General features: G+C 34.8%; 1 protein-coding gene across 1 annotated transcript in view; it reads left to right on the plus strand.

The window, feature by feature from the left end:
* The window catches only part of SKAP2 (src kinase associated phosphoprotein 2), a 152924-nt gene that overhangs the window by 7065 nt on the left and 122048 nt on the right, over positions 1-23811 (plus strand). The window contains exons 2-4 of the mRNA XM_005862971.2: positions 2545-2650; positions 3259-3284; positions 11052-11159. Of these exons, the coding sequence (XP_005863033.1) occupies positions 2545-2650; positions 3259-3284; positions 11052-11159 (240 nt within the window). The remainder of the gene's footprint in view (positions 1-2544; positions 2651-3258; positions 3285-11051; positions 11160-23811) is intronic.

Below are 23811 nucleotides of genomic sequence, written 5' to 3' on the forward strand. Positions count from 1 at the left end.
GGGACCCGGCCAGGACCCGCGCGGCCGGAGCGTCTCCTGTGCCCGGAGGGGCTGGTTTCGTTGGATTCGAAACTAAGTGGGCACAGTGTGGGTTTTCAGAAAAACACCCAGATTTCAAAAACTTAAAAGCCTAACCGAGTCAGTGGGCACCAACAAACTAAGATTATTGCAGCCATCGCTTCCACTTTAAAGCTCTTATTTGTTAAAAAAAAAAAAAAGAAAGAAGAAAGAAAAGAAAAACAGCAAAGCAATTTCTGCATCTTCCTGGTCTCCTTTGAGAAGTAATTTTTACTTGTTTATTAAATCATTTTAGTTGCCGTAAACCCCTTTCCTGGAATAAGTTTGGGAATAAATACATGGAGACTACTCTAAAAATATAGATCTTTTTCCCTTGCCCAACCTCTGAACCTCCCCCACCCGGAAAACAAACAACAACAACAACAACATAGCTGGTTCCCGCAGCCTCACTCTCTCACAAGTCCTTCCTCATAAAATACCAGCAGGGATCCGGATTTTAAAACCATTTTTGGAGAATATTAGGAAACACTATGTAGAGCATCGCAGCTTTTGATGTTTTCTGGTTTTTATGGAGCTGAAATGACCTCTTACAGAAATAATTCCTGGGCTGTAATTCGTTCTGTTATTGCTTCCGGAGACGGAAAATAGATCCCGTTTGTTTAAACTTGGATTGCATAATGAAAATGTAAAGTAGGCAATTAAATACTCGGGGATGAGGGAATTAAAGACTCACACCGAGGGGGAAGCAACATGAAGCAGACTCTTCCCCAGCCATTGTGCCCGGGATTCTCGCAAGGGCCGAGTCGGGCTGGAAGGAAGAAGCGGTGGAGATGCTGCCCCTTCCCTGACTCCACTTTCTCGGCAGATTTATTGTGACCACCTCAGAGCAGCCAATGAGCTTCACCATTTCAGCTGATGCTTGAAGGTCCAAAGTTTGTGCGCTCCTGTGGGTGCAAAATGTAAAGCGTGTGGAGGAGAGCACTTTTTAAAAATAGTGTTTTATTATTTTGAACTCCCCGTGGACGTCTGGGTCTGATTTGCACTGGTGCCCGGTCATGCCTCTGTGTCCTCTTCAAAAACATGGGCAGCTCCAACAAAGTGAAGCTGTGACACTTTGCTTTCAGTTTGTTTAGAGACTCGCTTTTGACATGAATATCAGGAAGCTACTAGTATTTTTAAAAAAGTATATCGAGATTAAATTTTCATTCTTTCACTTGTCATGTTGATTTAGGGGAAAATTACCGTTACACATTTATTGCAAATGTAGAGAACAACAGCTTATCAGCGTTGCTCATGGCCTCAAGATACTTTTGTAATCAAGAATTTAAAACCGATTACATTCTATCTCAAACACTAGGTTTTAAATTGTTAATTAGAAGTGCAGTTGAAAGACTATTGTACTGCTTTGAGGTAATACATGTAACATTATTGTATGTCTTGATACTACCTTTTTATCAGTGTGAGTTAGGAGACAAAGTAGTTAAGTAAAGAGAAAGTAAAACATACATACTTTTCTTCGCTATGAAATATGGATGGTTTACAGCCATACCTGCTTGAAAAATTTTTATGGTATCCTCTGTATTAGAGGTCTCAAAATGGGATTTAACATTCTGTATATAAAGTTAATTTAAAGTTGTACAATATTTCATGAACAATAAGAATGGAGCTATTATAAAATCATACCGGTGAGGATTTGTTGGAATTTTATACTAGAGAGAACTAGATAGCAGAATAATTTAGAAGTTTATTAATTTTTTAAAAAGAGGATATATGGAAATGTTATATGAGGCCATAGAAATTTTATCTCTAGGTTACTATATTTTTAAATAGTGGATGGATGTATTGTTGCTACTTATTCCTTTATTTAAAGAAATGTTTTCAGATAGTAATACCAAGGCAAGAAGCTAGAACACACAAAACCACACAATTGATTATCTTTTTTATTTGAGGGTGGCTGGCCACAGTGGGTGGGGCAGGTAGGAAGGAGGAGGTTTAATTTGGGGAATCTTGGCTGGAAAAGGAGATTTATTTTTTCTTTTTAAAGCATTGAACACCTGAAAATAGATTACAATGGGAAAAACAGGCCTTGCCAGAGACATTAGCTTATACTGGCGTAATATTTTGAATGACCTAGTCATACAGGAGCTCACAAAATACTATTAAATGGTAGTAACACATGGATAAAAGCTCTGTGCTTGCTTTTGTAGGAATTTGTCTTATGGGACACTGTAGTTTATTAAAACTTGTGTGCTTCTTCCTGGTTTAATGATGCCAAACATCCAAACAGCATTTGCTGTGCTAAGCATAAGTAGAGCATACAAATTTTATTAGCTAAGTGGTGAACAAATTTGTCCAACTTACTATTTGAAACATACTTCAACTGTAATGCTTTGGATTGATAAATAACTATAACAGATTGTACAGATATTAACACTTATGGATAGAAACAATCATTGTCCTATTTGTCTTTACAAAAAATGATTCTTTCTTACAATTTGTATCCTGTTTCTTATATTTTATGTTTAGATGTTGAAGCATTTGTAACAGATGTACTGAAAGGGGAAAATTTATCCAAGAAAGCAAAGGAAAAGAGAGAATCTCTTATTAAGAAGATAAAAGATGTAAAGTCTATGTAAGTCACTTACTTGCCTTTTATTATTAACTTTTTACTTAGAAGCAACTTTGTAATTAACATTTTAATAAAGAATTTATTGTCATTGAATTAAAATTTTAATGTTACTTAGTTGCTGTTAAGTATTTATAAAGAACAATATATATTTTCACTATAATAGCTTTTAAAAACAGATCTGCTTATCATAATACCCTTTTTTGTGAAGGTTTGTGAATATGTATTTTTGTAAACATTCTAGCAAAATTCAACTGTTTACTTTGCTTAGGTGAGGATATATTTGTTTTAAATGATAAGACATAGTTAGGTTGAGAATTTTAACACAAATATGGAAAATAACCACCAATACTGAAATGAATTAATATAAGTTGCAGGTATCAAGGGTATGTTCTGATTTTACTACTGTAACTTAGGTTTTTAAAAATACTTTTATTATAAATCCATAAACCTTTTGGAATTGTCATTTCAGGATAAGAGGCAGTTTTTTCCCCTCCAAATATATGTTTATAATATACATTTTAAAATAGCTTTGAATTATTGTCACTTATTAGATCTTGTTTTGATTTGTCAGTCCTCATTTTAAAATATAATGCTCTTGTTTTATTTTGCAGCTATCTTCAGGAATTTAAAGACAAAGGTAAATTTTCAAGTTTGTCAAACTTGACATTATTTTTCTTTGTGGATGATCTGACACATACTGAAATGTAATAGTTGGAATCAAAATTTAAATATCCGACTGTATACTTAGACTTTCAAGATGAGAGTGCTAGCTCCCCCTGCTGAGAAAAAAATTAAAAAGTATATCCAGAATCTACTCTGCACAAATCTGATGAAGAAATCCCTGTTAGTTCACATTCTTAGGTTTTATGTGTCTTAGAGTCCATTGCGACAGAAATTGGTTAAGAAAGGCCTGTGTTTGCAGTCGTTCATATAATAATTATGTGAAGCAGAGATGAGATACCAACCCAACACCATGTAACACTGCAGAGATGATTTCATAGTAGTGATGGGAGCAGGGGGCCCCAGGGCTGGGTAATTATAGATAATGTTTTAAGGATAATTGTTTTAAAAACAGGATCAATTTTTGTCAAGAACATAAGTAAAATATTTTTCAAATGCTGGTTTTTATTATCCTTTTGATATGAATAAATGTATGCCATAGAAATTTTCAAAGAAGAATTTCATTTTTTGTTTTTTTTGAAATATGTGAGAGTGCTGGTAACCTGATGGTCTCCCTTTAGATTTGAGAAACAGCTGCTTAGCCCACTAAAAACCAAGTCAGGAGAGGCGTAGGAAGTCCCTACTTTTTCACATCTTTAATTCAGTAAGGCCCATACTTGCATGATGCTAATTCATAGGTCATGACCTGAGTCCTGTGAACGCTGGTATGAGGGTCACAACATGAGGTCAGTTAACCTATGCAGAGCTAGGATCTGTGTTTGGGCGAAAACAGTATGACATCTTCTAACTGGGGTTAGCAGATACCACAGAGTAATTCATATCTCTGCCAACTGATAAGTGAGAGAGTAGTGACAGTTTCAATAAACCAAGTACTTAGCCAGACAAGCCCAAAATCAAACAGTTAAAAGGAAACCACAGTACTTTTCACGTTAAATCATTAAGATTGTTGTGATTGGAGGGAATCAGATTTTCTTTCCATTTTAATTTTTTAACACTGTTAAAGAGAAGAGCAGGGACACTCCTCCTTCCCACAAATACCCACTTTTTGATAGTCTACAACAAACCCTAAACTGTGGGTTTAATTAGGCTTCATTTTGCTTAGTCGAATGTAGAAATAATAACTTTATACATTGTAATTATGATAACTTTTATACAGTGTACTGATTATAGAGGAATATTAGATTTTGCCTTTCTTCTTAAAAGCACATTTTGTACTAGGGATTATTTGTCACTCTCTCATTGTGACTTACACATTAAGAAAATTTGAAGCTAAGAAAGCATGATAATATGAAATCATTGTCTGGTTGCATATTATTCAGTAATAGGGTAGGAACTTTCCCTTTGGTATTCTGGTTTAGGACTTGTTCAGGTGTGTGGATATTAAAATTACATTACTGAGATACATTCTTTTTCTCTAAAGAGAATGGAAGTTTATATAGTATTCGATAGGAACTGAAAAATGAGCCTAGACTAAGAGTTCAAATAACACAGAATTCAGAGATTCCCCATAATCATTTCCCTCTGAATACGTCATTTGTAGTTCAATACTGCTGTACTGAGTTAACTAATCACCAGGAGTGCCTGTTCAGAAGTGAGCCTGTGGACAAAGTAGATGTATACCTTGGAGAAATATGAGAAGCTGAGCAATTCTATGCCATCTCACCTCAAAGTACATTCAGCTTTGTTCTAACAGGACCATTCCTGTAGTTTGTTAGGACGGTAAACTGAAGTACACATTTAATAGTTGCAAAGTAATTATTCACGATACTTTCTTAAATTAAATAGGGATTTATTGATGATCAGATTCTACATTGAATTAATTCATGCACCCATGCATGTTTTGAAAGTGCTGCTTTTCTTTTTTCTCTTACATATTCCCCTTGGGGTTTTGGATTGTCTTCATCCAAGGTGACCTGGGCAGATTCCTTTGAGCTGTTTTCCTGTTCTTTCTCTTTCCCTCTCTCTCTTCTCTCAGGTCAATATGGGGTCACAATGAAGTGAACAGGGGCTGTTTTCCTCCTGGTTACCTTTGGACTCCTGTTTGTTTCACATACTTTATTATTTTTTCAAATGACAGTTAATTACCATGTTAATATCATTATTGGGAGGAAAAAGGACCAGGTAGTGAGCTCTGAAGTAGAATGAATTAATCCAGGTTTATTCATTTCTATTAAGTGAGCTCTTCATTTCTCCAAGGTATACAACGGTTTAATGCCCTTCCTGACTTCCCCTCGCATCTCCTCCCTACACTGTAGATGCTACCCCCCCCACCCCACCCCCATCGTGAGACCGAACAGTACAGAATTGACCGTTTGCAGTATTTCAGTTCTTAAAACCATTTGAATTGATACATTAAGCTACATAGATCTCAGAGTAAAATTTGTTTTTAATTCCAATTTTTTGGATGAGAATAGTTTGTATTATAAGAAACTTGTCCATTAAGTTAAGTTTTTACTTGCTGTTTATATCCATTTCCATAGCAAGCTGTGGTCTTAACACTTCCCTTTTCATTTCTTTACGTTCTTAAGGTCCTCATTTTTATCTCTTCATATCCTGAAGATTCTCCATTGAGGAGGTCTGACAAATTGTGACTTGAGAATAAATGATCAGTTGGTTTTCTAAATTCCTTAATTTTGCTTGTAAATGAGAAAGATTTGAATCTAAGCAATGAGGACACATCTTGCTTAGTCTAGTCCCTGTTACTCACTTGAAATATTGCCTCTTCTACCTAGAATAGAGTTCCTTCTTGTGTCCTTCAAATATTGTACATTACAGATTTATGGGCTAACCCTGGTTTCCTATTCTTAGTTGCCATATAGCCCAGTAGTATAAAGTATATCTGAATATACGCTTTATGTACTAGGAATATGTTCATTTTAGAATTATTTTAGACTAGAATTATGATTATTTTAGAATTTGTTCTGTGTCACATAACAAGGTCATAGGTCTCTTAAATGTAACTTGAAATAACTGAGTAAAGACTGTTATTGACTGAGTATAAAGTATAATTTTCTAATATATATTAGGTATGTGATAAAAAAACTTTACTTATAGTTGTATCTTGCCCTTATATTAGTCTTGTTCTACTCCCGTGATGACTTAGGTGTAATTATTTTCTGTATAGAATGATTAAGGTAATGTGAAGATACCTATGCATGACATATAGCAGGTGTTCAGTAAATATTATATTCTCAGATTCCACTTCATTCATCAAGAGGATTTAAGTAAGTCTTGATATATAATTCAGTTTTCAAATAGTTTTTGAGGAAATTATAAATTATTAAAAGAAGGGTGTGCATATTCACATGAGAAATACTTCAAGAGAAGGTTTCTCATATTTGTACGTTATTAGAGCTTTAGAAAACATGAATCTATTGTTTTCAGTTCCCTTAGCTATTCTCCTTTAAAATATTTCCCTCTAATTAAAAAAATTAATTTTGTCCATTGATATTGTTAAATATGTATAGATTTACTTAGAAAGCAATTTTCATTGACCTCATTGGTATTAAGTTTATTAATGGACTAAACTGCTTTTTAAAATAGCAGGATTGGTAGGGAGGAAGGGACCCATTTTAGTTTGTTCTGATGGGATCCTTAAGAACAGCAGAAAAGTCAGAAGTTTGGGTGACATTTCATTTCTTTTCTTTTCCCTTTCCTGACTTCTGTTGGAAGTTAGCTCCCCAGTGAAATCCGAGCAGATGACTTGCAGCCCTCCCCCACGCCTGCATCTCCGGCTCTGTGCAAATGTGTTAAGTATGTTTGAGGTTGGGGACCAGTAGTAGAAGTATATGGCAGAGGCATGGCTTGAGAAATGCTATTCTTATTCGAAAACTCTGCCTCACATTTGCACACTATAAATTAGCGCTCCTATGATAGAAGAGTTATGAAGAGAATCTTCTTATTTGTGGTGACCTAAATCTTTCCAAGATTTTAGAATTAAACTATAGATTCCCTTAAGAAATGACAAGTTAAATGTGTAGTTCGGTCTATTTAGCTGTATTTTATTACTTCTGAAATTAGTTTGGACAAATGAACTGAGTAGAGAATTAGAAATTAATTTGTTTTCACTCAAGTAATTCTCCGCTGCCCCCACATTTATCTTTCATGCTTTGTAAGTTTTAGGTATATTATTTAGTTTAAGGTTTACCTGATTGTGTTAAAAATAAGACTGTTTTTGACAAAATAAGCCATACATTAGTTAAATCAACCTCAATGGTGGTAGAGATCATGACTGTTTAGTTACTACTGTTGGGCTTTATATCTAGGCATTTAGGGAAATGCTAATTGTTGGCGAGCTGGATAAAACAGAAGGCATAATAGTGATTTGAACACAACTATTATACATTTAAAATGTTTTTCCGAGAAATATATTGCTATGGTATGACTAAGCCTTGGTTTTGCTGTGATATCTTAGTTAACACTGAATATGGGAAGGGAAGTCTCGGATCATTGTTTTTTAGACTGTTAACTTTGTATCATTAATTAAACTTTTGAAAGTTGTGGGATAAATCAAATGCTTTTCTAGGGAAACAAGAAACAGTATTAATGAGCAACAACCCCGTAATTATCCTTGTGAGTACATAACAGGGACACATTCATGTCTTTTCTTTGTGCAATAACTTTTACAAAGAAGTATTTTTAAACTGATCATTAATTTTATGACCACTGAAATGAGATGCAAAATTTATGCTGTTGTCACTGGCACAGGCTCAAGGCACCACTGACATTATGTGTGATTGTAATAGAATGGCTGCCAACTAATGATTCTGTAGACATTTCATTTGAGGATGCTTTTCTTTTAGATGTCTGATTAGTCTGTAATGCTTTCAATTATGTCTGTAAATTGTATTGGATACGTTTACCTGATGCCCTTCGTTACTTTGGAGTTCAGTTTTCTATTACATAAACTAAGTTGAACATTTTCCTTTGCAGGTATAGCTGCAAATACTCAGCCCATGGGGGGAAAAATACATTGCACTACTCAACAGCGACCCCTGTGTTCAATTAAAGCCCCTTATAATGCAGCAGTTCTTTATTGGGTTGAAAAAATAATTAGGGAGGGGGAAAAGGGATACATCATCACTGGAACAACAGTAAAATGAAGAAGACCATATTGAAAAATGATGTGGCCTTTCAACTTAATGCAGGTTAAAAGGGAATAACCCTGTATAGATACCACAGAAATCCTTATTCTTTACTTTCTGAGCTACTTCAAGGAAAACTTAAAGGGGGCGGGGGGAGGGCTGAGTCCAGTAACAACACTTAATTCAGACTGTCTTAGATAAATATAAATATCACACTGATTAAAAAAAACATTTGAGATGAGCTGCAGAATGGGTAAGTTTAAGACAATTTCACATACACACTCATTAATATATATAATCCAAAATTGTTTTTTAATAAAACAAAAACCAAAGGTATTTTAATAAAACAAAAACCAAAAAAGCAAAAGTCTTTAATATGCCATTGACCAATTTTGTGTGGAATATTCATAACTCATATTAAATATTATTGAATTTATAGCTTTAATAATGATCTTTATGTTGTGTGTGTGTGTGCATGTGTGTATGTATGTATACGTATGGACATACACAAAATATACAAGAGATTATTTAAGGATAAATTAATTCTGATTTTCTTTCTTTTAAATTGAATTTATTGGGATGATATTGGTTAATAAAATATATGGGTTTCACATATACAACTCTATAATTCATCATCTGTATATTGTATTGTGTGTTTACCACCCAACTCAAGTCTCCTTCCATCATCATTTAGCCCCACTTGATACTCTCCTACCTTCCCTCACCCCCCTGATTTTCAAAACTTTTTAAGTTTTATTTTTTCAGCTTATTTTCACATAGAGATTAATAGACTTAAGCCCAAGCATATGAATACTTCTCAGAATCCTTTCCATATAGTCATTGATTTCAGCGTTGTATTTTTATATTTGTAATAGTGTAATATGCTGAGTGCAAGCTCTGGTGATGTATTTGAAGTATCCTAATTTTTTTTTCACAGCAAGATTTATTTTATAGTTAATTATATGAAATATCCTTTGAAAATTCATCTTATAAAAAATTCTTAGGGTACTCTAGCATTAAGAGCAATGGAAAATTTTGTGATCTTTACTACCACATATTCCATGAGCTGTCATTCCATGTTCACACATATTTTTACTAGCACTTTGCAAGGTTCTCTCTGACCTCATGTTTTAAATCAGAGCACTTTCTTTCCATAAGGAGAAATATTGTAAGGGATCACTAATGTTCTGAAAAAAATACATTGAACATCTTGTAAGAAAGAGAAATTAAGATTTGAAGAATGAGTAGTATTTGTATGTGCTCCTTACAATTTTAACTGGGGAGGAAACATCACCATGCATGGTGCACCTAGTGGCGGAATCACTGAGGGCAGTAAGTAGTCTTCTCTATATTCTGCTCTTATTGTCTTGATTGGAAATCCTGTCTTTTCTTTCAGGATCAGGATGACAGATGCTGATAAAATATCAACATTATAAGGAAATAGAGATGAATATTGATTTTTTTAAGTTACTTTGATGGTTTTGTCTTGAAAGAGGCTATGTTCCGTACCAAAAATATGTTGACAAATAGAGTGCTACCTAACAAATGGATGTCAGAGGACACAGAGATCCCTTGGAGTGACTGGTAGCTTTAATCTGGATCTTTTCAGCAACCATGGTCTAAAAGTAATTCTGTAGGTGTTCTAGGGTTCCTAGGGAGATTTTCACCATGCTTTTTAGCTAATCCCTAAGGTATCTGGTTTTCTCTTGAATTGTTGACAGAGAACTAGAATTGGTAACAGATAATTGGTATAGTATTAAGTATATATTTTTCTTTGTTGTTGAATATGGGTACAAAATGAGTGCTTATATATAACTGGGCTAGCAAATATCTGAGACCTTCTTTTAAAAAATCATTCTAATGAGTATGTGGGAAAAATCAAAACCACAAGATTTAATTGTGGGGATTAAATGGCTTCAAATTAGCCAACCAGCCAACCAGCAAACCAACCAACCTAGGATTTGGAAATCATGTAGAAAACTGGCTAGAACGTTTTACAGTAGATAAAAAATAATTGCATTTTCAAGAGCAGGAATCCTGTATGGGGAAAGCTGCTTTAAAACACATATAACCCTTTTACGTTTAAACGAGGTTATTTACAAACCAGATACCTTCGATTTTCATTCAGTGATAGCTCACCATTTTAAATTTTACCGTAACGTTATCCTGTGATTTTTAATGAAAACAAAAATGTTCATATGGCTTTGCATTATCAATTTTTCAAATATTGAGTAGGTAAATGGTAAGTTGAATAATTTCTGTGTGCTTTCTGTGTTTTGTTTTTGTCATCCTTGTTATCATTATTTTGGCTTCATCTGTTCGTTTATTTTGGATACACACTCTGTTTTACCTGCTTCTACTTTTTTGTTCATCTTTGTAGAGACCATCATAATTTTAAAACTTGAATCCTTTTGTACCTGAAATAAACAGTTGTATACCGATCTTCAGAAACTCTTAACTTTACCTAAATTACAGTGGATCTACATTAAAATAGGACCTGTTCTTACAGTTCAAAAGTTTTCTTTGTTTTTTTCTTTATGACAGTGACTGAATTTAATAGGAAAATTTACCTCTTCTGACAAAGTAACATTTTTTAAGATGGCTAAATTATAAAAGGTTTTTCTCTGTTTCTTTTACAGGTGATGCAGAAGATGGGGACGAATATGATGATCCTTTCTCTGGGGCTCCAGACACTATTTCATTAGCCTCAGAAAGATACGATAAAGATGATGAAGCTCCCTCTGATGGTATGTGATATTTTCCCATGGAATATACCTCTTGACACTAACACCAAATAATGCAACGTGTCCAGGTGGTGGTCTTGTCAGAAAGCAGATAAATGCGCAGGCTTCAGTTAACTTATCTTTACCGGAACCTTTTAAGGAACAGAAGAGCTCTCTCTAGTGGTTTTCCTAAGTATGTGGTTCCTTCATTTCCTGGGAAATTTTCTTTACTGGAATCTTGAGAAGAGTGCTTGCATCATCATATGAATATTATTAGTAAGTTAGTTGGTTAATTTAATATTATAAGATTCTTGCTTAATTTTAGTATGCTGCTAATGGCTTGTTGTATTATTTATTTTATAAATAATGAAAAAGGTTTTTGATCTCTTTTCCCCCCTGAAAACTTCATACATAATTAGTTCATAAAATATTAAATTAATTATCCCTACATTGCCTTCTCACATTGAGACAGGTTTTCATCAAATGCTTCTTTTAGTACACATTTTCATTTTTCTGATTGTCACCTAAAACTGCCCCACACTATGCGGTAATATTATAGTGCTTTGTATTAATTGGATTAGCAATAAAATTGAGTGTTTATCTCTTGGTAATTTTTTAAAACTTGTCAAAGTTATGCAACTTGTTTTTCGTGTAGTGTGTGCTTTCTCTGTTATAGCCAGTTGAGTGCATCTGTATTATAGAGATCTCATCAGGGTGATATGTAGTTATAAATTAAGAATGTGTATCGATAAATTAGCCATGCATATTAATTTGTGGCACTCAAAGTTTCGCAGAGACATGGAAATGAGTAATGCCTTCTGCCACTATATGATGATCAAACTGTGCAGTTCCATCTCTAAATACAATTGCTGAATGAAAATATGCTTCCTGCAACAGAGCACTCCACATTTTATGGTATCCAGATTATTCCCTTTGGAAACATAAATTGCTTTTATGAGGTATAAAATTATGTCTATTGCAGAACAGGGATAAGTCAAGTACATGCATAAGTGATAAACATTCTAACCACTGATTCAGAACAACACAATCTTTTCTTTATATTCAGAACTTTATACAATGTGTAGCAATAATAATCATATCCATTTTATGTTGAATTTTACATTTTGGTAAACATTTAATTTCTATTTTTAAAGGAAGGGATTTTTCTTCCCTTTTATTTTCTACCTGTCTTTTAAAAAGACGCTCCCTGCTCTTCGGTCACACTTGCTATCCGAAAGAGAGCATCACCCTTTCTAACCTGATCTTCAAAAGCATTTCTACTATAAAATGTTTTATAATTGATAAAATAATACTTTCAGGCAAAATTATGAATTATTATTTGAGTTGAACTATTTTCCAGGCACATTACAATGATTCATTTTGCTCCTCTGTAAAATATTGATAGAAATGAGTATGTGATGTGTGTGTATGTATACATATACAGAAACAGAATATTTATACTCACGAGAATATATATATGTATATATGTATATACATGCACATATGGAATATTCATAGAATATATACACTCAGGATTTCTCAAAACAGTATAAATATTTTGATGTACAAGGGGAACTTATATGCATTCTTAAAAATATTCTTAAAAACTTAAGAAATCCAAAAATTAAATATCTATGAGAGCCAGTGCTTTTGTTAGAAAAAGTGAATTATTATTAATTCCCTTATTATAGAGCATTTACATGATTATTGTGTTTTCTTTTTTATGAGTGAATAAGTTATGTTTATTTCATAATCAAATAAGCAGGAAATACATTAATAGCATAAAATTTATTGTTAAAAGGTTACTTTATCAATATTTAAATATTATTTAATAACATATTTATAACACTAAATTTCTTATTAAATATTGGTGCATTTTCATTATTGTTTATGTAAGCTATTCTTAAGCAAAAATAAAATTTAACTTTTAGTGTTATTTATTTTTGGTATATAAATAATACCATTTTGATATTTTACATTTTTTTCTGAGACTAATATAAATTAACTTTAAAACTACCAATTGGACTTCTATTTCCATTCTAAAATATCTTCTAGTCATATCAGTTTTTCTCTCTGCAACTTAGATTTGTATGTATTCTCTTTCCTTTGCTGAATAAATTTTCCTTCATTATGTGATCTCAGTCTAATGATATATTAATTATGAAAAGATAATGCATTTAACAATAAGTATAACTAAATTAGCACAGGTCACCAAAAGGCCTTTTGTCAAATCAGATTGTTGTTTTGTCCTTTTGACTTTTACCTTATGGTAGGCACTAACAAAATATCTGAACTCTGATGGATGATAAACTCTAAACATGATATGTATTTTTCATAATGCTAATGTAATTTTCAAGGCACTGAAAGGTCAAACCTGCACATCTCTGTGTGCATTCTAAGTCTGTCTTTTCCTTTAATATTTCTTTTTCTCTGTTTCTCTGGTTCAAAAGTTCACTCAGTTCCCAAATGGCTACCTAATTTTCCAGTTATTCCCTCAAGCCATATGTGTTTTGGTTTCTTTATGGTTTATTAGGTACTGTAGGAAAGTAGCATAAGTTATATCTTCTAATGAAATTCAAGCACACTTCAGTGATGCTTCGACTTGATTGCTGGTAGCAATTAAATCACAGCCAAGGAGGATAATGCATAATCTCACAAGGTCCAGACACCCTATAGAAATTGAAAGGGGATGGAAACAGAAAACAAAAACAAAGTCTCCCCACCCTGCCAGACATGTTGTTTCCAGCCTGCTTTTTTTTTTTTTATTGGCCAACTGCCTGATTGATAGCAAAATCATAACTTGCTGCATGCTAACAGGCAGAGTTCACTTGTAGGTTATTGTGAGCTGATAAAGGGTTAGATGGAGTTTTGATTTTCGCATTGGACCTTGGTACACCAGATTAATGGAATTTCAATGAGAGACTAGAGTAGCCACAGCTTTGTCAGAGAAACAGATGGAGATTCTATAGTCATGTCTACTCATTAATACTAGTTGCCTGAAAGGTGTGCTGCTTCTCTATACAAAAGAGTTGATATAATTGATTTTTGAGCGGTGCATTGAAAAAAGTACCTTATTGATGACTAGAATCGTAACATAGATGGTGACAGATTTTTGTACAGCTACAAGCTTAAAAAATATTGTATTTTGCAATTTTTTCTTCTCTCTCTTTGGACATACTTTTTATTTAGATTCTTTTTTGAGAAAAAAATGCATTTTAAAGACCAGTAGCAAAAAAATAAATGAGAAAATGACATGCTAAATTACCTTTTAAGAAAAAGAGGAAGAGTCTGTATTTTATTTATCAATGATGGTATAACTGCTGTTAGTTTCATTTTGATATGGTAATATTTATTTAAAAATCATACTTATTAGCAATGTAATTTTATTAGCTTTGTGCTTTATTTGTTCTAGAAAATTTAAAACAAATCACAATGGGTTCTATACTATTATAGATCACTGTTAGAAGTTTTATGCTATTGTGTGTTTGGATATATTGAAGTGTTAATATAAATGGTACATATCAGTAATTGGATAAAAATTAAAGATATGAAACTTAAAACCTTATCCCTTAGTGTATACATGTTAGAATGTGTGTTTGGGCACTAAGGTGGTAGATGCAGGGTAACCATTAGGTGCTACATAATAACTTGGGCATCCATTTTTTCTATTCTGAAATTTTTTTCCCCATTCATTTTCATCATTTGTGAAAGAAAGCTTCTAACCACATAGCATTGTGGGAGGTCCCTGAGGTGAGGTGAACGGGCTTAGTGAGCTAGAAGACATATCTGCTCTGCCCGTCTATGATGGGTTGAAGGATCCCAGTGGACATTTGTTACAAATCTGATTCTGTGATAGACCATAATCACTTTGTGGATAAGAATCTGGAACCTCTAGGGTGTGAATACAGCAAGGCTAAAATGAAGCTAAAGAGATAAAACAGTCATTTATTTAAAATTTTTTTTTATTTGTATTGAATTTATTGGGGGTGATAAACAGTCATTTATTGCCCTGGTATCTTCCTAACTAAGAATTCCCAAGTAGTAACATAGGTTATTGGAAACTGTGCGCATTTCCAGGACATGGGTTTATATGAAAAAATATTGGTTTAGGAATGGAACTATTTTTTAAAGTTTGGAGTTTAAGAAAAAAAGTGTTTTGATCATAATTTATAAGAGTAAATAATGATTTTTTCCTTTGGGCATACTTTTCTTTAAGAAAACCCAGTGTATAGAAATTTTGATTTATAAAACATATAAATCACTTATTTCGAAGGAGTGCTTTAAAAAGAATTATCTCCAGGATGCCTATAAATAATGAATTCACTTAATGCCTCTAAAACAAATTTAGCTGTAAACCCATCCACACATAAATTTAATGTGTAAATTTTTGCACTTTATACATCAAGCTTTTGAGAAAGATTTTTCCCCCCATAAAATTAGGTATAACACTAATCACTTCTTGTAAAAGCCAAACAATAGATATGCTTTACTTTTCTCTGGGTTCCAGCAGAATTTTAAACAATGTTTAAAACCAGGAAAAAAGGTTCTTTCAATAACTTATTATTTAGGGTGTCTTTCTACTGTAGTATCATGTGGTTGTTGATAATTAAAATCATATATTTGTGTTTTATTCTGATAATTTAGATTAGTTTGCGACTTGCACATATCTTTATGTATATGGCATATATTACTGTTGCACTTGTTTTTTAAAAAATCTATTTTAGTTATTTCAGTATACCAACTGCTAGCTTGTGTTGTAGCAATATAAGAACAATGATTGCTTTAGCCCTTCTGTAATGTGTATAGCATAGCTTCAAGTACTTTGGTAAAAGTGAGGGGTTATAGTTTGGGGAAATGATAAAAGTAGAAGATATGTTTTTAACACTCAAGATATATGTTGTGTGATTGGAGGTATAAAGTACACAGATGTGAAAAGTTTTTATGATACAAAGGTATATATGAATAAATAAAAACACATAACCATTGAGAATCATCTTTCTAAGTTTTATGCCATTGAATTGGAAAATATATCAGAATAAAGCAATGAATGCAAATAAGACTGTAACAAAGTAGGTTAGATAAAAAATGTTGCAAAGGTAATAAAACTCAACATTATGAAAAATCATGCATCTTTAATACAGTAAATTAGCAGTTATTTACATAGTACATGAAGAAGCGCGCAATATAGGGCAATGGGGAATTCAAAGATGAATACGACAAAGTTCTTATTTTCAAGAGACATGTAATCTAGATAGAAAGAGAAGACATGCACCTAAAATAAGACAATTAGCAATCTAAGTTCTAGTAAGGCAGACTCCAAAAACAGTAACTAGTATGTATTATAATATTTAATTGATTTGATCTATACCAAGGCAATTAATTGGTTTCATTCATTTTCTTCCTTAATTTGTTGACCCAGTCAGTTGTATGTTATGGCATCATGTTGAATAAACCAAAGCATAAACTTTATGCTTCATTCTAAGAGGTTATGGAGTAAATTGTGGAGGAAGGAACTTTTATTTTCTAAATATATTTTTAATGATTCCAGAGAGAGGGAGATGGAGAGATAGAAACATCAATGATGAGAATGCCCCCTACTGGGGATCAAGCCTGCAACTGGGGCATATTCTTCACCAGGAATCGAACAGAGACCTCCTGGTTCATGGGTCAGTGCTCAATCACTGAGCCACACAAGCTGGACCGGGAGGGATCTTTTATTTAATTGAGTTTGCCATGGTTCTTGAGTTTTGCTGGAGAAAAAGTGGGAAAAGATGCAGGAAAAACAAACAAACCCAAAACAAACATTTGGAGGGGAAGTCCAAAAATCAGATTTTCATACTGATTGGCAATAATTTTGTTGTCAAGGCTGAGACACTTAACCTCTCTGGATTTTTATTTTGTGAAATGAAGAGTTTGGACCAGATGATTGCTTAGAAGTTCACTAGAACTCTAAATGCTTGTGACCACATTTCAGAATTAGTTCATTTAATGGTGGCACAGAGGTGATTTGTCTGGGAGAAGATAATAACCAGAAGTGAGGTTGAACAGGAAGGAGTAGAAGGGGTCTTAGAGGTAAGTGCGTGATGGGCAGTAGGCGCTGACTACCTAGTGAAATTAAAGAGTTGACCTTTGCTTTCATAGTCATGAAAATATTCCTGAAGCACTATACTGATGTGATGAATGCAGACTTGAGGGAGGTTGTCCTGGTAGTTTAAACGTAGGATGAATCAAGGCAAAGAGACCATCTAGTGGAGGCAGCAAGCTAAGTGCTTTGCTGCATTATTTATTTTTATTCTCGACAGTCTGTCTGTGAGGCAGATATTATCACTATTTGACAGTTAGGGAGTCTCAGGGATGGAGAAGTTTAAATGATTTGTCCAAGGTCATGTACTAAGTGGCAGAACTGAAATTTTGTCTGACTCTGAGGATCATGCCCTGCTCTCAGAACCATTCTGTGTTGCCCCTTCCCCAGCCAGGATACTGTTGCTTGTGGTTCAGGGAGTGTTGACGAGAGCCAGGGTTTAGAGTAGTGGACATTGCAGTGAACAGAAAGGGCTTTGCTTGCCCCTTTCTACCCCACGTGTGTTGGCAGATCAACAGCATCAATGTCGCCTGGGAGCCTGTTAGAAATGCTGAGTCTCTGTCCCCACCCAAGACCTACTGAATCTGAATTAGCATTTTAACAAGATCCCTGGGTACATAGTAAAGCATGAGAAGCTCTGTTCTAGAGGTATCTATCCTATTGGCCTCTGTGGCTAGAAAGAAGGTGAGCCAGACCATGCTGCTGCACTTGGGCTGCCTATGCAAATGTGTGACCAGGCATGGCAATAGGCCGTGAAGTAGGTAAAGAATATCCTTCTATGTGTACACCTACCTTCACTTCCAGCGCTCTTCTGTGGTCCCTCAGCACCCTGACACTGGGACTTCCTTGGCAGCACAGGGCCTCTTCCCAAGACTGCTCTCTGTGGGTAGTTGCCCCATTTTTTAACCTGTTTTCAGAGCCTCTTCCCTCTCAAGTCGAACTCCGAGCCAAGGACATTGGAAAGGCTCTGGTAAATTATTCCTGAACCCCAGGGAGTTCAAGCCCCCCTCGCAGATTTTTAGGTATCAGCACCAGGCCAGTGGTAAAATGATTTTGGCTGTCGCAGAGCATCATATCTCATAAGATTTAGACACGTAACAGGCTTATCTTTCTCGCTGTAGATAAATATATATGGATTTGGCCTGCAGTCTTGGGAAAAATTGCAATGTGTAACTTCCCGTTTTCAGCGGTGTCTCCTCTTTGCGACCTCAATCCAATTTGACCAAAGTGCAAATTTAGAGCTTGAAAATTGAAAAGCAAAGGTTCTTTAAGATACTAGATGGACCCATTTGATTTTAGAGGAAGGGATGCTCGCCTGGCACAGGATCCCAAGGAGAGCTTCCTCCTCTGAGACAAACACCGAAGAGGTGGCTGTGCTAGTGGTGGGATGGCCTCTTTAAGGGATTAAAACAATCTTTAATTAATATTCACTGAGAAATAAGTCTGGCTCTTAAGCAGATTCTTTTAGAGTCAGATTGTTTTCTTTAATTGGTTCAAAACTACTCTGAGAGGGAGACATTTTCCCTACTTCGCTGTTGTGGAAACTGCTTCAAAAACATTTCGTTGTCTTAACTAGGATATCCAACTCATAAGCAGCAGACTTCAGCTCCTTTGGTCCTCTCTGCCATGCTACTGAAGCTCAGGCAGTCTCTCTTTCGAACTACAAGAGACATGCATGTGGTTAAAAAATTAAAAGAACATAAAGTTTTCAATAAACAGTAAAAGCCTCTTTTCCACCCCACCTCAACCCCTGGGTCTACTTCCTAGAGGCAGCCACTTGTCACAGTGTCTTCTTAGTTACCATAGTAACTAGAGCCACTTTACTTTTAGTTCTAGTTTGATGAACCTTGAATAGTATGTTAACTTCCTCTATGATGGATGGATGGTTCCTCATACCTCCTCTCCCGTTTCTGCCTCCCAGTTTTTTGTTATTTTATTTTTAGTGTTGTTTTTTTGTGTGTGTTTGCTTTGGGCTTAAATAATATCCTTCTTATTTTGTAATGTGCCAACCTCAGACAGTGCCCATGATTCTTTGTTATAAAATATGTGCAAATTTGTGCACCTCGCCATCCTTCCATCTCTCTTCCCTCTCCTCAACTCCTATTTCGTCAAATTATGTTTTCATTGTTAAGGCCTATGATACTTATATTTGGTTCTCTAACTCTAAGTTGACTATGCTTTGTCTACAAGTTGAATTTTAAACATTGACTTTTTTCATTCATGCTTATTGGTTTTCCTCAAATGTCTGAAGCACCTAGGCTATCAATTAATGTTCGTGAATGAAGGACCCAGTTGGATAGTATATGTAGGTAGCTTGTGTGGGGTTCCTTAATTTTGAATGTCTGTTATCTTGCACGGTTTTTCTTTGAATAGGAGGTCTGAGTGGGGGTTGTGAGAGAAGTGGGCAAGGCTTGCTTAGAGGCAGCCTGCCTCCAAGGCTGGAATCCCCACAGTTGTCAAAATAAGTAGGATGTTACTCAGGAGTTTCATTCCTAAATACAGGTTTTTAACCCCTTCGTCTTTTGGGGGGCTGGGGTGGGGGCAGTCTGGAACTATCTGAAGCCCTGCTTAGCTTCTCACCCTGGGAGCCCTCCTCAGAGTGGCTAGTGCGCTTTAGTTAGAGGGGAGTTCGGGAGCCAGTTCGAGCACAAATGCCTTCATTGCCAGCTGCTCTGGCTGTCGGACCCAACTGTTCCAGCTGCTCTGATTGCAGTGCTTCAGTGAGCGCCCCTCCCCACGGTCCTGAACTGCTGGCAGCATTCCTGAGGCTTCTTTGGGAAACCAACACATTCTCTGCTCGGTGTTCTCCTGGGCTTTCGGGTCCTCTGCTTTGTCTTTATCACCCCAGTCTCATCTGCCATCCAGTTGGTAGGAATTACTCAAAGTTTTTGACCCATTGAAGATACTCTTTTTTGATTACCAGTGTTATTAAGATTTTATTCTTTAAAAACAAACCCCAAAATGTCAAGGGACTTTTAAGAAGAAAGATTGGTACTCAGTCTATGTTTCTGTTTTGTTTTGTTTTGTTTTCATTCTCACTCGAGGATATTTTCCCCATTGATTTCTAGAGAGAGTGGAAGGGAGAGAGGGGTAAGTGTCCTTGACCGGGAATCAAACCCATGCCCCTTTGGTTCAAGGGGCCGATGCTCTAACTACGGAGCAACACTAGCTAGGGCTCTGTTCCTTTTTTAGTGACACCAAGGGAATGCTTTATCCTAAAGCATTTTCACAACTATTTCACAACTATTCCAATGATCTGTTGGAATCATCCTTGGGGAATAACTATCTTCCTGGCTACAGGTCAGAGGTGTCCAAATAAGGATGTTAATCAAGCCTTAGCTATAGGGTGAGTGCTAGCTTTCTAGAAGAACCCAGATGCTATAAGCAATAGAAAACAACTATCCCTCACCCCCAAAGTATTACAATATTATTGTGGGTACAGATATGCATACCTAATAATAGGAAGCCATATAAACTTTGATCAAATGCAAAATGTGTACCATGAACACTAAATACTCTAGGAAGTCAGAAAAGGAAGAACCTATTGCAAACTGGTGTTAGTGAATGTCTTATGGAAGGAATTGGAGTTTGAACTAGAACTTAACTAGGATGGGTAGGGTTTTAGTAAGAGAGGAGGGGGGAATGCTTATTAGATAAACGGAGGGAATGGGAACAAAAGGAACTGGAATGGAAACTGGCCATAGTTTGAGAAGATTGAAGAAGATCGGGAGGTGAAGATTGACAAGAGTAGCATGTAAAAAGCACCAGCTCCAGCTTCAGGTCATGATTCTGACAGTGAGTTACTCTGGCCTTTGTTGACTGGTTTCTGTTTTTAAAAAGAATTCCATTATTGTAAGCAAAGTAGAATTTAAATATTGAAAACTTTAAATCGTATCATAAGGACTTGATTTAGTAAGCAAAAGAGTATTCATTTTAGACTTTTGAGCAAGAGAATGTTATGATGAAAAGTATTTTAGAAATATTTAGCTGGTTGTGTGATGTAGATGGATTGAAGTGGGTGGAAACGTTTAGTTTGTGAGATAAGCGACCACTCCTTAAGCCAGATGTGGAGCGATCAGAGACTCAACCAGGATGGGGAAAACAAAACTGAAAAGGAAAGGATACATCTGAGGAAGAATGGATAGGATTTGGGAAGTGGGTATGTGTGGGATTTTAAAAAAGAGAGAAGCCAAAGATAGTTACAAAATTCTAAACTTGGATGACTGGGAAAATTAACTAAAATGTGAAAATGGGAAAGAGAACAGGTTGAAGGAAGATGAAAATGATGACGAGTTTGTAGTAATTGTGGACATCCAAACTGCCTAGTAATTATCTAGCGATACAGGAATAGAGCTTAAATGATTCTGAGCTTTTCCTTTTCTTTCTAGTTTCATCCATTTGGAGACAGATTTGGGGTGAGACCTACCTCAATTATACTAAAAATGTAACACAGTGACTGAGAACAGTTTCTATAATTATACTGCCTGGATTCATATGTTGCTTCTTCATTACTTATCTCTGAGACCTCCAGCAAGATGCTTAATCTAAGCCCTGGCTGAGCAGTTCATTGGTTAGTGTTGTTCCCATATGCCAAGGTTGTGGGTTTGATCCCCAGTCAGGGCACATAGAAGGGTCAACCAATGAATGCATAAATAAGTGAAACAACAAATTGATGTTACTCTCTCTCTCCCCTATCACTCTCTCCTTTCCTCTCTAAAACAAATAAATAAAAAATTTAAAAAGATGCTTAACCTATTTGAGTTTTCTTATCTATCAAATAAGGATAAATAGACCAACCATATCCTGTGCTTATTATGAGGATTAAACAGGATAAAGCATATAAAGAGTTTAGAATATTTCTGGCCCATAGTAAGGACATATTAAATGCAAGGTATTATTGTTATCTAGCCTATATTGGGGATTACCTTAAATAAATGTTTCTTTCTGTGTTTGATCCAGCTCTGTGCCTAAGGTGTCTATCTTCTGTACGAAATAGCTCTTCTGTTTCAATGGCTAAGTTGGATTTTGTAGGATTTTCAGTTGGAAGGTTTAGAGATTTGAAATAAATAATTCTATAAATTCCATTTATATGAATTTATAAGTTTTAAATTAAATATTCTGTGTTAAAAACTGTTAGTGGTTAAAATTTTGATAGCAAATTTATCATGCCTTTTTCCAGAACCATTCTACATTTCTGCACCTTAGCTTTTGAGTAAATAATGCAAATATTAGAATAAAGAAATTTTATACTTGGAAAAATTTTGTGGATTTGCTATCATGAGCCCGTGGAAGGAGTCACTCATTTATCCATGAGTTCAATAGCCAGTGACTAAAATAATTACAGATTTTTAAGATTATTTGAAAGAGTTTTAACTATATTAAAAGATTTTTTATTAAATTATTGGGGTGATATTGGTTTATAAAATTATATAGGTTTCACATGTACAATTCTATAATACATCATCTGTATATTGTACCATGTATATGGCGTTTCCTCCAAAAAATTAAAAAATGGTACTGCCTTATAACCCAGCAATTCCACTTTGGCAATATATCTGAATTCCACTTTGGTAATATATCTGCTAATATATCTGAAGAAACCCAAAACACGAATTCAAAAGAATATATGCACCTCTATATTCATTGCAACTTTACTTACAATAGCCAAGATTCGGAAGCAGCCCACGTGCCCATCAGATAAGTGGATAAAAAAGCTGTGGTATAGTTGCATGATGATATACTTCCCGGCCGTAAAAAAAGGAAGGCGATCTTACTTTTTGCGACAGCATGGTTGGACCTGGAGAGTATTATGCTAAGTGAAATGAGTTATTTCACTTTCTTGATGGTGTCTTTTGATGCACATAAGTTTTTAATTTTGATAAAGTCTAGTATGTCTATTTTTTCTTTTGTTGCTTGTGCTTTTGGTGTCATGTCTAAAGACTCATTACCTAACTAAAGATTCTTCAGGTGTTCTTAACTTGAGGCTAAGTTATTTCTCAAAATACTAAGTCCTTTTACTCTAAAGAATTGAGATTAATATACCAATTAAAACAAGGACATATTCTAGCCCTAGCCCATCTTTAATGTTATTGTTGCTTACTTCATTCCTTAAAAAAATTGTGCAAATGGCAAAAAGTAATTTTCTTGCCGTGCTTTTTCAGCTCAGTGAACTCTCAAATTCTATATCCTTTAACATCATTAAAAAAAATTCTTGCTTTGTGTTGTTGCATATGATATCACTTCTCTCGTTTCTAGCAGTATCATCCATGCCTTTTGGAATGTAAATGAAGTAAGGTTGTTGCATTACAAATATGTGTATAATTACATAGCTCTTCTTTGTGTCAGTTTTACTTTAACCTAGTATTTCAGATAACATATAGTCTAAGTCGATTATTTTGTTGACTTTCTGGCTTTTTGGGGCTAAGCTTTGTTATGGTGGTGGAATTTAAAGGGGGCTGGATGATCACCTTAGAAATATGGTTGCTATTTTTAGCTCTAAAAAAAGTTGGTTTCTTTGATTTGTCTCTTCTTTGTAGGAGCATGTGTTTGTTTGTTTTATTTCTTTCTACATGTCAGTCGCTAAACGGAGCAGTC

Source organism: Myotis brandtii, unplaced genomic scaffold, assembly GCF_000412655.1.
Source record: "Myotis brandtii unplaced genomic scaffold, ASM41265v1 scaffold17, whole genome shotgun sequence".
Taxonomy (NCBI): Eukaryota; Metazoa; Chordata; class Mammalia; order Chiroptera; family Vespertilionidae; genus Myotis; species Myotis brandtii.